At 40.1% G+C, this 14,381-nt stretch overlaps 1 protein-coding gene across 1 annotated transcript; it reads left to right on the top strand.

Moving 5' to 3' along the window:
* The first annotated feature begins 4,070 nt into the window (after window positions 1-4,070).
* Window positions 4,071-10,197, top strand: LLPH (LLP homolog, long-term synaptic facilitation factor). Its single transcript, XM_043446450.1, has 3 exons — window positions 4,071-4,301; window positions 6,185-6,396; window positions 9,578-10,197. Exons 2-3 carry the CDS (start codon window positions 6,192-6,194, stop codon window positions 9,754-9,756), a joined length of 384 nt encoding a protein of 127 aa, XP_043302385.1. The 5' UTR covers window positions 4,071-4,301; window positions 6,185-6,191; the 3' UTR covers window positions 9,757-10,197.
* The last annotated feature ends 4,184 nt before the right edge of the window (window positions 10,198-14,381 follow it).

The raw sequence follows: 14,381 nt of genomic DNA, 5'->3' as shown, positions 1-14,381 counted from the left end.
AGACACCCCTTACCCTTTCTGCCACATGAGCTGATGATGAAAAGAGAGTCTATGAACCAGGAAGAGGACCTTTAAACTAGACACTGAATATGCCTGCATCTTGATCTTGGACTTCCCAGCCTCTAGAACTGTGAGAAGTAAATTTTTGTTGTTTATAAACCACCCAGTCTATAGTGTTTTGTTTTGGCTGCCCAAATAGATTAAGACAGACTTCATTATGTGAATTGTCAGGGGGTACAACTCAGCCTGTAACACTCACTAAGCATTGTTTCCAAGCTATTAAACTGAAATAAATTAGTAATATATAGATACAGCCTTTGGTGAGTTTTAGATGTAAATTTGACTCCATCACTAATATCCAGTTGCATAATGCTATACTCAAGTTAACATAGCATCGTAGGTAAGAGAATCTGAATTGGAATGCTTACTGTGTAACCAACTGGTGATTTGGCCTTTGGCACGTTACTTACCCTTCCTTCCTTAGGTCTTTTACCTCATCTTTATAATGGGAATAACACCACCTTCTTTATTGATTGTTACAAGGATTAAGTGAGATGAATATATCATATAAACTAAGTGTTTATTAATGTCAGCTGCTGTTATTAATGTTATTATTGTTGGTCCAAAGGGAGAATGTACTGAATTGTGACTAAAGATAGTAAATAAGCAAATGCAGATAATGACATTTAAAAAATGTAAAACAATACCATTTTTTAAAATTTATTTTTAATTGGAGGATAATTGTACAATGTTGTGTTGGTTTCTGTAGCTCTCTATATGTATCCCCTCCGGCTTGAGCCCCCCTCCCACCCCTGTAGGTCATCACCGAGCACTGAGCTGAGCTGCCCGTGTTACACAGCAGCTTCCTACTAGCTCTTTCACACACGGCAGTGTGTATGTCAGCGCTACTGTCAGTTCATCCCACCCTCTCTTCCCCCGTTGTGTCCACAAGTCCATTCTCTAGGTCTGCATCTCTGTTCCCGCCCTGCAGATAGGTTCAGCAGTACCAGTACCATATAGATTGCATATGTATGTATTACAATATGATACTTGTTTTTCTCTTTCTGGCTTACTTCACTCTGAACAATACCATTTTCTTTACTCTGTAACAAGGTCATTATTTTTTTTTTACCCAGCAAATCATTGTTTGGTTCAGGAAATATAGTTTCTTTAACCACTGGTGTAGTTATGTTCTGTAAAAACAACCACAGTCATTCATGTATGATTGCATCAGTGACTTTATATGGCTCTTCCTTTTCTACCACCACAATCAGCACTGCCATGTGCATCCCTGTATCCCCCCTGTGCACAGATAGGAGAGTTTGCCTAGGTAGGGAATATACCTAGCAGTGGGACTGCTGGACAAAAGGGCATATGCAGCCTCAGTTTACTACTGTAAGTCAAGGTGAAAATATGCAGACTGCACAGAGAATAAGAAAGTGGCATTAGCCGGACTGTGACAGGCACCTGAATGTACAAAGTACAGCAGGGAAGTAGGAGGAAAATAGGAAAGAGCAGTATCTGAGAACTGTTTTTACTGAGTATAATTTGGGGAAAGAAGTGCAGTAGGCCCTTCTGCCCACATTCACTTCTTTTCTCCAGATCTCACACCTGGCTTTTATCCACTTGATCCACTTCTTGGGATTAGTGGTGTCAGTAGTCGGTTGTGGGTCTTTTTGGAGCAGCTGGGAAGTTAGCTTCTTTCTGCTTGTTCTCTTTGTGAAGCTGTGTTTTGAAATTCCTGTCACCTAGTGCCTGGGCAACAAGGAGTTACCATTTGAATCCTATTAAGTCTTCCTAGTCCTTCCTAAGTGACAGTCAGAGCAGGAGTTCCATGGGTGAGGTCTGAGTGTAGAGGCACCATTAGCTGGTGCTGGTGGTGTAGCATGGCTTTGAGATGGAAACCATTCTGCTTGCCAGGTGTTCAACTGCCTCCCATCCCATAGGCTCTTTCTGGCTCTGTAATGGAGATGAAGCAATGTCCAGTTTGATCCTTAAACATTATTACATCAGGGGTTAAAGTTTCCTAAAGACAGTAGTTTGGTTCCCATCATCTTTGTATCGGAGAAGGCAATGGCAACGCACTCCAGTACTCTTGCCTGGAAAATCCCATGGACGGAGGAGCCTGGTGGGCTGCAGTCCATGGGGTCACTGAGTCGGGCATGACTGAGCGACTTCACTTTGACTTTTCACTTTCATGCATTGGAGAAGGAAATGGCAACCCACTCCAGTGTTCTTGCCTGGAGAATCCCAGGGACAGAGGAGCCTAGTGGGGTCTGTGGGGTCGCAGAGTCGGACGCAACTGAAGTGACCAAGCAGCAGCAGCCGCAGCATCTTTGTATAGCCAGCACAGTGCCTGTCACAGAATGCATACTCAAATCTATGAATGAGGGAATGAATTAAGGATTTTTAAATATACCAAGGCCATTTAACTCTTCTGTTGGAACTGCTTTTATATGAACTGATGAGGAACATGTTAAAAAATTATTTTCCCTCAATAATGCAGTCTAGTGAAAGTGAAAGTTGCACAGTCATGTCCGACTCTTTGTGACCCCATGGATAATCCGTGGAATTTTCCAGACCAGAATACTGAAGCCGGTAGCCGTTCCCTTTTCTAGGGGATCTTCCCAACCCAGGGAATCAAGCCCAGGTCTCTCACATTGCAGGTGGATTCTTGACCAGCTGAGGGCCAGGGAAGCCCAATGTAATCTAGGATTCAACCTTTTAAAGCACCAGTTCTGCAGAATTATGGCATATATTTAACACCATGACATTTTCATAACATAATTTTTAAAAAAATCTGTGCCAAGTATCTATTCAAAAGTCTTGGCCTGGTATGTTAAGCAAGGTGCTGTCAATTTGGACTGTCTGAAAGTGAGTTCTAATTTAAAATGCAATGTGAACATTAGTTTTGGGAGAGGTGGCTAAGATCTGATATATAGTTAACTTTATTATAGAAATCCAGTTGCTGTGAAGGAATTTAATCTCTAAAGAAAGCAAGTTTTTCAAGCCTTTTTTTTTTTTAAAAAAAATACCATATGTTATGAGCTTTCTCCAGCTTCTGTTCCATAAAAAAACCTTGCTGTATTCATATGGAGTTTAGTAACTTCCATATGATGCACAGTTTCTTCAAGGGTGCAAATTTAAAGAAAGAAAGGTACCCATTAATTCTTAGAACTCTTACAAGTAACCTGACAGTTTACTAGGCTATGGTTATAGAATTTATTTCCTGGTTTTAGATATATGTTGTAAATCTCTAGAAAATACTGCTTGCAAATAGTCCTGTGCATGTTTGAATTTATTATGTAAAAATGATAAAGAGTGGCCATTTGTTGAACTCTTATATCCCCTACGATTATTAGGTTGTATTAGCTTCATTCTATAGATAAGGAAGTCCAGGCTCTGAGATATTATTCACATCACTCACAAGAAGTGTTAGAACCATAAATACCACAGACCTGTACTGTTCCAAAGCCAATACTATCAGAAACACATGTAAAGCAATCATAAAAAGAACTGGTGGTATTTGTGATCAATGTGACCACCACCTACGCCAAGTGTCCTAGGCTAAGCACTGCGTCTGGTACACAGTAAGTGATTAGTCAGGTAAACGTGAGTTGAACTGAATTAGTTTGATCATTTTACCCTTTGAACTTGTATTTGGGATTAAAAGGGGGTTTTTGTTTTTGGTAACAGCTTTGTAAAGTATAACTGACATACAATGAATTGCTTGTATTTAAAGGATATCGTTTGACAAGTTTTGACGTGTACAACGATGAAACCAGTTGGGATGGGGAAGTTTAAGGGCTGCAAATAAAGATGATCTTAATTTGGCATCTAAAAGAACAGATCACAGTGGTGAAGGTCCTGCGAACGGGGAGGCGCGACAGGAAACCTAAAGGTCGGCTCTGAGCTCCCAACCTGACGGGCAAAGTCGTCTGGCGGTTATCCCTCCGTGGTTAGTCTCAGGGCTATCCCGCTCACGCTCAGGACGCAGGCCTGGCTTGTGTCAAGAACTCTTGACTCGGGTACTCCGTCGCACTCTCCAAAACCAACTTCAGAATCTATCTGGGAGGAGCCCAGCTCCCGGTGCGGAACTTACCCAAATATCAGGAAGCGCGTCACCTTCGGACTCCAGAGGACCCGCCTCTCCAGGACATCCGGGACATTTTGGTTCCCGGCAAGCAGCGCGCCACCCGGGAGGGGCGGGCCAGAGGAGAGGGTTGGCCGGAAGGCGGAAGTGCAGAGAATTCCGGTCGGCGTGAGCTTCGTGCGTTACTTGAATTCCTGGGTTTTCGCAGGTGAGTTCTTTACCGCATGACTTTAGTGAGGCGTGGGCCGTGGTACTTGATTCCGCCGCCTATGGAGAGTCTCCTCTCAAATCTTGTCCCTCTCTGGGCAAGCTTGAGCCCTGTCCAGAGAGGCGGGCTTCACCTAGGGTCTCCCGTCGTCTTGGCGGCTCTGGTCGGGCTTCCCAGTGCTCTGTGGGAAGTGGATTCCTCCTTCAGCCCAGCTCAGGTTAACCTCGGCCCTCAGAGTTGTGTTCCGTAACCTTTTTCTTCCTGCCCCTCGCAGGGCTTGAGTTGTACACAGGAAGACAGAGTTAGTTTGTGATTGCTGGCGTCCAGAAATGTTAACTCCACCAGTCATCCGTTCAGCGAGTGTTTGTGCACAGCATTGCGCACTGGGGGGTCCAGCAGTGAGCGAGATCTGTTTATCCACTGCCTTCGGGATAAATAGACCACAGACCACCGGGAATGACAGAAAATAAACAATTTTAGATTGTAACACGTATTAAGGAGGAAAGAAAAGAATGACGTAGAGAATAAAAGGAGGCGAGCTTAACAGAGGTCAGAAAAACCCTTTCCGAGGTACTGAAGGATTAATTCCTAGGCAAAAGAAGGACAAATGTAAAGATACTAAAGTCAACGTCATTTGGACACTTCTCTCTCTTTTTTCAAAATAATGTCTTCTATTATTTAACTGCTTTATTGATGTGTACTTAGCACAACAAACTGCACATAAAGTGTGTAGAATATTTTGAAATATATATACACACAGACAAACGTAAATCTGTGGGCACAATTAAGATGATGTTATAAGTTTCCCTCTAAACTCTTAATAATCTCTGCAATCACTTCCCAACCCTCATCACATTCCCACACTTGTTGTCATTGATTGGGCTATTTTCAGATGTAATTGTGGAGGGGTGGAGCATAGGAGATAGGAGTTGAAGGAGGCAGGGGCCATGTCACAAATAACCTTGTAGATCTTGAATATGAGAGGTGGAAAATCGTTAATTTCAAGAAAGACTGTATATGCCCTTCAAGTTTTTAAAAGCTCACATTGACTGGTCTGTGGGGGACAGGCTGGGCCTAAGGGGTGGAGAGAAATCAAGAATAGAAATATACAAGTTTGAAATACCTGCTGGTTTTGTCACTAAGTCATGTCCTACTCTTGGCGACCCCATGGACTGTAGACTGCCAGGCTCCTCTGTTCTTGGGATTCTCCAGGCAAGAGTACTGGAGTGGGTTGCCGTTTCCTTCTCCAGGGGATCTTCCTGACCCAGGGATCAAACCCATGTCTCCTGCATTGCAGGCAGACTCTTATCAGCTGAGCTACAAGAGAACCCCTTGAAATACCTAGATTGACTTAAAAGGGTGGATAATGAGGAAAATTGGGGTGGGTAAGATCACCTGTAGGTTTGGGGGAAATTAAGATGCAGTTAAAAGATTTAGGAAATATTTTGTAAGTTGTTACATGAATGTAAGGAGACGGTGCTCTTCGTGTTTTGGAGGAAATTAAATTTCTACACCATGTATGGTTAAATTTCTACATCATGTATGGTTAAATTTCTACATCTCGTATGGAAACTATAGGAGCTTTCAGAATTGGCTGACACAGTATAGTGCCAGTGGCCACAGGGAGTTTGGTTTCGTATTTTCGTTATTTGGTGGCTGTCGGATTTGGTGATTTAATTGTTATTTAGTGGCTGTATATGTCTTATTGAGCCTCACATAATTTGCACATTATGCCATCATAATCCATGAACAGAGTGAAGAGTTTACTTTCCAATTGTTCATGTGGTGCAGAGATACCTTTTGACTTGGTTTTCCAAAGATTTGCCTTTTTTTTTTAATAGTAAATAGTTGCTTTTAAAAATGTAATTTTGTGAACTTTCCAGGTAAAATATGGCTAAAAGTTTACGGAGTAAGTGGAAAAGGAAGATGCGTGCTGAAAAGAGAAAAAAGAATGCCCCAAAGGAGCTCAGCAGACTTAAAAGTATTCTTAAAATAGATGGTGATGTTTTAATGAAAGATGTTCAAGAGATAGCAACTGTGGTGGAACCCAGACATTGTCAAGAGAAAACGCAGTGTGTGGTGAAAGATGAAACAGGTGAGATTATGTTTTTAAAAAAAATTTTTAAACATTATATCAAACTTCCCTTTGTGACTTTTTCCTTTTCAACTATCTTCCATTCTTTCTCACACTTGCTTCTCTACAAACCTGCCATGCCACATAATTTTTTGTAGCTGCTACTAGAGATTCTATGCTAAGCTAGTTTAAAGCCAGTTCATGTGAGTAAGCATGTTTTGGATTATTCAGAACCTTTGGTGCTTATACAATAGCCTATGTAGTGAAGTGAAGTCGTTTAGTCGGGTCTGACTCTTTGCGACCCCATGGACTGTAGCCTACCAGGCTATCCCGTCTATGGGATTTTCCATGCAAGGGTACTGGAGTGGGTTGCCATTTCCTTCTCCAGGGGATCTTCCCAACCCAGGGATTGAACCCAGGTATCGAACCCAGGTCTACCCACATTGTGCACAGACGCTACAATAGCCTAAGTGTCTCAGAAATAGACAGTACTATGGGAATAGACAAACCTAGACACACGCTTGTTGGAAGGGTACAGAGGAATCAAGAGCTAGGCAGGATAGAAGGAGTTCTCCTCATTTTACCCTTTGCATGATCTAGGTTCCATTCTGAGAGTCCTCTGTCCTTACTACCTTAAAAGATCTGTTTCCCTGTATTTGATTTTGACAGATTCTGGGTGCTCTGTTTTAATATAGTCTGAAGTTGGAGGCTGTATATAATGTGTCATTATATAACATGTATATGTATTATACATAATAAATGTATTATATATATGTACTATATGTATATTATATATGATATATGTATGTAATGTCTCTATATAATAGTCATTATCCCTGGTCTCTCTTTCCGTTAGCACCCACCTGTAAACCATCAGCACGTCTTGACTATCTCCAAAATGCATTAGGAATGGATAGATCCCTGTGGGTAGATTCTTCTGCCTTCACGCTTTTACTTTAATGCCAGTTATCTCTTGCCTGAACCACAGTAGTAGCCATTTTACTTCTGTCTCAGCTTTTGCTCATTTCTGACCCATTTTTGTCACATCACCCAGTATGATCTTTTCAGGATATAGATCAATTATGTCACTCCCGTGCTTCTGTCACCTCATTATCTTTCCATGTGTTTACCACAGCCTGCCTGGTCCTACTTAGTCTCATCCCAATACTTCCCTTTGAAAAGGTTCTAACCACAGGCTGACGTTTGCTTTGTTATTCTCCCCTCAACAGAACATTGAGAAGTCCATGAAGGCAAAGCTTATTTGGACCACTGTATCCCTAGAACCGCACCCAGAATAAACATTCACTGACCAGTTATTGAATGGCTAATATATATCAGGCACTGTTCTAGGTCCTGAGGCAACAATGATGAATAACAGAAGTGGTCTCCATCCTAATGGGATTCACATCACATTGGAGGAGACAGACAGTAAACGAGACAGATGAACTGATATAATGTCAGGTAGCAGAGTTCACAGAAGACCTGTGTACCCTGGTGAGTTCCCGGAGGAGGACATTCTGGACGTGTCCTCCACAATAGATGAGGTTGGTGAGAGCTGGACCACAGCGTTGCTGTGCTGAGCTTCTGTTAGAAGAGCGGGTGCCTTGAGTGTGACCTGGGTAAAGATGTGTTCAGCTCGGCCTCAGGTCTGCTCCGTCATCAGACGCGTGCTGCTTGCTGCTGAACCTCTTCCAGGTACACTTCAGTGAAAGTGACCAGTCATTCCTAACAGTTTATTTTCTTCTTAAGGCCTGTCTGTCAGAAGGGTGAGTGTACTTCTTATTGACGCAACTATTTTAGTTAGCTCAAGAAAGCAACTAATCTGAGAAGTGTTCTTTTAACTCACATGTATTCAGAACCATATACTTACCCCTAATGCAGTAATTCAAATCCGTATCTCCTAAATGTTTTCTATTTAACTTTCACTTTCGTAAGGACAATGGTAACAGTGTTCTCTTTTTTAAATTTATTTTTTATTGAAGTATAGTTGAAATGTAGTTTAATTGCAATGTTATGTTAATTACTGCTATATAGCAAAAGTGTTATATATATACATTCTTTTTCACATTCTTTTCCATTGTGGTTTATCACAGGATGTTGAATATAATTCCATGTGCTATACAGTAGGACCTTGTTGGTTATCCATTCTACATGTACGTGTTTGTATCTGCTAATCCCAAACTCCCGATCCAGCCCTCTCCCACTGCCCTCCCCCTTGGCAGCCCCCAGTTTATTCTCAGCAGCCCTGATTCTGTTTCTGTTTTATAGATAGATTCATTTTTGTCATATTTCAGAGTCCACTCATGAGTGATATCATGTATGTCTTTGTCTGACTTACTTCACTTAGTATGATAATCTCTGGTTGTATCCATGTTGCTGCAGATGGCATTATTTCATTCTTTTTTATGGCTGAGTAGTTTTCAGTTGCGTATATGTACCACATCTTCCTTATCCATTCATCTGCTGATGGACGTTGAGGTTCTTTCCATGTCTTGGCTGTTGTAAATAGTGCTGCTGCAAACACAGAGGTGCATGGATCTTTTTGAATTATAGTTTTGTCTGGACGTATGCCCAGGAGTGGATTGCTGGATTATATGGTAGTTCTATTTTCAGTTTTCTGAGGAACTTCCACACTGTTTTCCACAGTGGCTGCACCAACCTACATTCCTACCAGCAATGTAGGAGGGCTCCCTTTTCTCCACACTCTCTGCATCATTGTTATTTGTAGACTTTTTAATGATGACCACGACCAGTGTGAGGTGGTACCTCACTGTAGTTTTGATCTGCATTTCTCTAATAATTAGCGATGGGAACATCTTTTCATGTGCTTATTGGCCATGTGTGTTTCTTTGGAAAAATGTCTCTGTTAGTCTTTGCCTATTTTTTGATTGGATTGCATACCAACCTTCTTTAGAAAGTTACTTAGTGATTAAATAGATGATGTTTCTAGTTCCTCACAGGTAGTTTTTATGTCTTTCATGGTTGTGGGAACACTTGGCATGTGTGTGATTCTCCTGAATGTGCTGTAAGGAGTGTTTTTGAGTGTGACTCAGAGCATTGCACAAATAAAGGATGTGTACTTTTTTTGCTTTTGTAGTTGCGTGCCACTTTTAAACTCAGTGTCCTCATCACATTGATGTGCTTTATCATGGGGCCATTTCTTCATTTGTGAGCATTAATAGCTTTTCCATTTTTTATTCAGATGACATGAAGATGGAGACTGATAATAAGAGAAACAAAAAGACTCTTCTGGACCAGCATGGGCAGTACCCCATATGGATGAACCAGAGGCAAAGGAAAAGACTGAAAGCAAAACGTGAGAAAAAGAAGGGGAAAAGCAAAGTAAAAGCCATGAAGGCAGCAAAGGGTTTGACCTGGTAGACTCTGAAAACTTGAAAAATGCCACATGGGGTGAATTGATCAGAAAGCATACATGGATTTCAGCTTCCACCAAATGAAAACTTTATTTCCATTTTTTTAACTTTGCCTTTTTCTTCAATTCAAGCCCAACATAACTCCTCAAATTTGGTAACTTGAATAAAATATGTTATTTGATGAGTGAAAGTACACTGATATTTTAATTGCATGTTGTCCTCTCTGCAGGGATTATCAGACATCAAGATTCTCTCAAGTGTTAATACAGTTGTAATTGGTCTTAGAAAAAGTAAAATATGACATCATGCTGACAAATTTGAGCTAACTCAGATTTGAAGTAAACTGTTGTTATCACTTGAAAAATATGTCAGTGGATCATATAATCAGTCCTTATTTGGAGTTTTGATTTTGTATAATTCAGAATAAAAGATACATCTAGATCCTGAAGATCTGTCCTTTACCATATCCTTAAGGTTTCCTAATAGTGGAGAAGACCAGATTCTTCACTTCAATTTTTAAAACTCTTAAATTTTTAGGTAGAATATTGACATGTACAAATTAGTGTGTTCCATCTTTTCAGAGGATTTAAACATCCTGGGAACTAGTTTAATGTTCTTCAGTTTTTATATTATTCTCAGAGTATAGTTCTCAGATTTTCTGGATGTATTGTGAAAAAAATACATTACATGGTCACATCAGTTTGGGAAGTGCTACATTCTTGAAGATTCAAAGAAAATATTAGCTTAGGACAGCATATCTTGGAGATACTGCACACTGTTCCAAACCACCACAATAAAGGGAACCACATGAGTTTTCTGGTTTGCTAGTGCATATAAAAATTATTTTTATACTAGTCTATTTTGCAGCAGTCTTTTATGTTTAAAAATATATATACCTTAAAAAAATAATGCTATTGGAAAAATGGCAGTGATAGGCTTATTTAACAGAGGGTTGCCACAGACCTTCAGTTTGTTTAAAAAAAAGTATGTGCAAAGTGCAATAAAATGAGGTCTGCCTATGTGGTCATGTAGAAATCTAGCAGACTTCTAGGTGTTAGGGACCCAGGGAACAAGACAAGGTGTTCACCCTCAGAAGAGGCTGTTAACTTCTTAGGAAAACCAAGTTAAAAGTGAGACCTATTAGAATAGTCACTTAATCATAAAGACACAAATGTACTGGGCACGTTGCTAGGCTGGGACACAATATAGAAATAAAAAGGACACAACCCAGATCTTTTAGGAGAGGTGAAGCTGAAATTTAACGCTAATAAAGTCTTAGGATCATTTTATATAATAAACTTCTCAATCTACTCAGTGGTTAGTTCACCAAAAAGTGGGTTATTTTTAAATACTTAAGCTAATAGAAGATGTGAGTTGAAAAGTTCAAAAAAGTTCATGGCCTTTTTTTGCCTTTTGGTGTAATTTTGAACAACAGAGTTTGTGAGGAACAGGAAATACATAAATGTTAATTCATGAAATAAGTCACTAATATTGTCTATTTAAGCCATGACAATATCAGGATAAATATACCAGCTAAGTTGTTTACTCTCTTCCCCCATCATAGGAATTGTCTACACACTTGGTGTTTATTTAAAATTAAGCAGCATTGTCAGGTATGTTTTTGCCAGATTTTCTTTAACTTGGAGGTTAGAGGCCAGTGCCAAGTACTTGTTCATGTTTTGAGACTGATAATCTCCAGTTTGATTCCCAATGGTAGACAGTAGCTTTTTTTTCATCCAGGGCCTTTCAGTGATGTTAGGCTGTTCACTTAACATTTGTCTACTCAAGAAGTTTGTACAGTCAGGATTTTACATAAAGGTTAACAGAATCAAAATACTATAAAGAGGTATTTGAGAAATATGTTCTCAAGAGTCCTATGTCCTCTGACAAGTTGGCTATCAGAAACTGGCAGAGCTTGTGATGGGTGCCTCTGAGGTCACTGAGTTCCTGAACTGTGGTCAGCAGGATTTTTGCTACCAACAAATATGGTGGGAGCTGTAGCATTCTGAAATAAGTACAGCGTGTGATCACTCCTTTATTGCTTTTCTCCTGAAGGTTGTAAATTAGGAAGTATAGCAAAGTCCTCTAATCCCTTAAATGATTTAGCTTAGCTTTTTGTCATCTTTTTGACTGATGTCTTTCAGAGAATTCTCTAAAACCACCAGATGGAGCTCAAGCTAAGCACCAAACCTTTTTCTTGAAATGAGATTGAGTGGGCTAAATCACATTAGGGATTTAATGTGACATTTTATTTTTGTTTTTTAAGAAATCAAGTTTAAAATTAAAATATTATCTAAGGACAATCAAAATTGCTTTCATTTATTGATTGCATATCAGGCCTTAGTCATTTAGTCCTAAAATCTTGCAAGTATTAACTCATTTAATCTTCCCAGCAATCCTATGAGCAATAATAGTGACAGCAATAAGAACAATCCTATTATCTCTATATACACCAGTGGAAACTGAAGCAGACAGACCATAAAGCTGGGACTCAAATTCAGACAGTCAAGCACCAGAGCCTATCCTCTTATAATGCCATTCTGCCTCTTAAGGGTGTGCAAACTCTCGCTAAGAAAAAAAAGTAGCTTTAGGATAGAATACTTTCGGTTTGGGTCCATTTAGGGTACTCAAGATCAGATAAAGAGCAGGTTTCAGTAGAGAAATTATGTATAGACCTCTTCTCAAATCTCAAATCTCCAGGTTTAAACCAGACTGGCATTCCTTTAGTAGCACACCCTTAGAATGGGTTGACCCCATCCCAATGGTATAGCCCACACTCATTGGTACTCAAGCTACTGATCAGAGTAGAAATGTAAACTGCAGTTGAAGCTGTAAGGTAGAATCAAGTGGTTTTGACTACATCTCTTCCTCTAATGTCATTTTATATACATTTCCCCATTACTAGTTCACATGCTGCCTAGAATAAATAGGTAGCAGAATATATTTGCTTATGAGGAAATTTGGATATTTTCAAAATTTGGGTCAATATATCTGGGATATGATTTTTAGGAGTTAGAGAAAGCAGTAATGGGCTATAAATGACTTGTTTTAAATATCTGAAATGTGTGTTAAATATCTGGAGTGTGTTGATGGTGAAGGGTAATGTGTAGGAGTATTGAAGTGAAGTGGTAGCCACAAATAGAACAAATAGGAAGAATCTAAAGAGACTTCAGGGAATTCCCACATATTTAAATACTATACCTGAGATGCAGATGGTGGGTTGTTGACTAAGCTTATGAGCTGAGAGACTGACTTCTGATGCCACTTGGCAGAGTGATTCACATTCACATTCATGCCAAGCACAAAATAATCTTGCTTTTCCTCTGTATTTGCCAGAATAGAAAAACTCCATTGCATTAGGTACATACCAGTTTAACAAGAAAATGTTTAGGGGGATTGTTGTCTAGTCGCTAAATTACGTCTGGTTCTTTTGAGACCCCATGGACTGTTACCTGCCAAACTCTTCTGTCCGTGAGGGGTATTAGGAAACTGTTAAATCCTCATGCCAGTTTAAGGTCACTCTGGTGTTCCTAGGGTCCCATCAGGTAGCAGGAAGGCCAAGCCCAGCTTTGTGCCTGCTTATAAAACCCCCTAAACTTTACACAGTTGAATGCCGGGAGTCTCCTACACATGTTTTAGAGCAGGAAAAAAAGGCGCGTGCGTGCTTAGTCGTGTCCAACTCTTTGCAACACCATGGACTGTAGCCCACCAGGCTTCTCTGTCCATGGGATTTCCCAGGCAAGAATACTGGAGTGGGTTGCAATTTCCTCCTCCTAGGCATCTTCCTGACCCAGGGATCAAACCTGCGTCTCCTTCATTGGCAGGAAGATTCTTACCCATGAACTACCTGGGAAGCCTAATTTCCTAGGATATTAGTAATAACAGCCAACACTTAGAGATTGCTTAATGTGTTAAATTCTTTACCTATACCATTTCATTTAATCCCTGAGACAATAACTGTGAGATCAATACTCTTATAATCCCTGTTTGCAGAGGAGGGACCAACTTCGGAGAGGTAAGTAAACTTGCCCAAAGCTATTCAACTATGAAACTGTGATCAAGGCTGTGTGTGTAGAATGAATGTCTCTGATGGTATGCTTCAGAGACTGGTTTCGATTCAATCTTAAGGAAGAGCCTTGTAACTAAGATGTCTGTTGAGAGATGAAACAAGTAGCCTTGGGAGGACTGTCCTGTCGAGGTCATGCTGGACAGCCACTTGGTTGGAATATGGCAGAATGGACCCAAATATTGTACTTGGAATTTCAGTGGAAAGCTGGCTAAGTCTTCCAGCCAAGGAGTGCCTTGCAGGAAGTTGTTCACTTTGAAATGTACTGTACTTATTTTGCCCTTTTTTAGTTTTTTGGCGCTCCATGATTGCAGACTTAAGTATCTTTTTGGCGGAAATAACAAAATCTGAAATCTCCTTAAATTTGTTAATGTCGTTAAGTCTGGTATTCACTCCGAGTTCTGCTTTAAAGTATGGAAAAACGTTATAAACATCTGCTTTAAACAATGAATAGGGTGCAGTCCTTCGCATTTTAATTTAAAGAATGGCATTGTTTTATAATACATTAAGTTTATAATATGCAGAGTATATTTAACTTCCTAAAGCGATGACTTGTCTTGGCATTC

This window comes from Cervus canadensis, chromosome 25, assembly GCF_019320065.1.
Source record: "Cervus canadensis isolate Bull #8, Minnesota chromosome 25, ASM1932006v1, whole genome shotgun sequence".
Lineage (NCBI taxonomy): Eukaryota > Metazoa > Chordata > Mammalia > Artiodactyla > Cervidae > Cervus > Cervus canadensis.
This window is presented reverse-complemented; position numbering and strand designations above follow the sequence as displayed.

What these genes read in the sequence shown, in the direction of transcription:
- LLPH (XM_043446450.1), top strand. Translation starts at nt 6,192, where the DNA reads ATGGCTAAAAGTTTACGGAGTAAGTGGAAAAGGAAGATGCGTGCTGAA. An exon ending in TGTGGTGAAAGATGAAACAG is followed by an intron (nt 6,397 to 9,577) that starts GTGAGATTATGT and finishes TTTTTTATTCAG; the next exon opens with ATGACATGAAGATGGAGACT.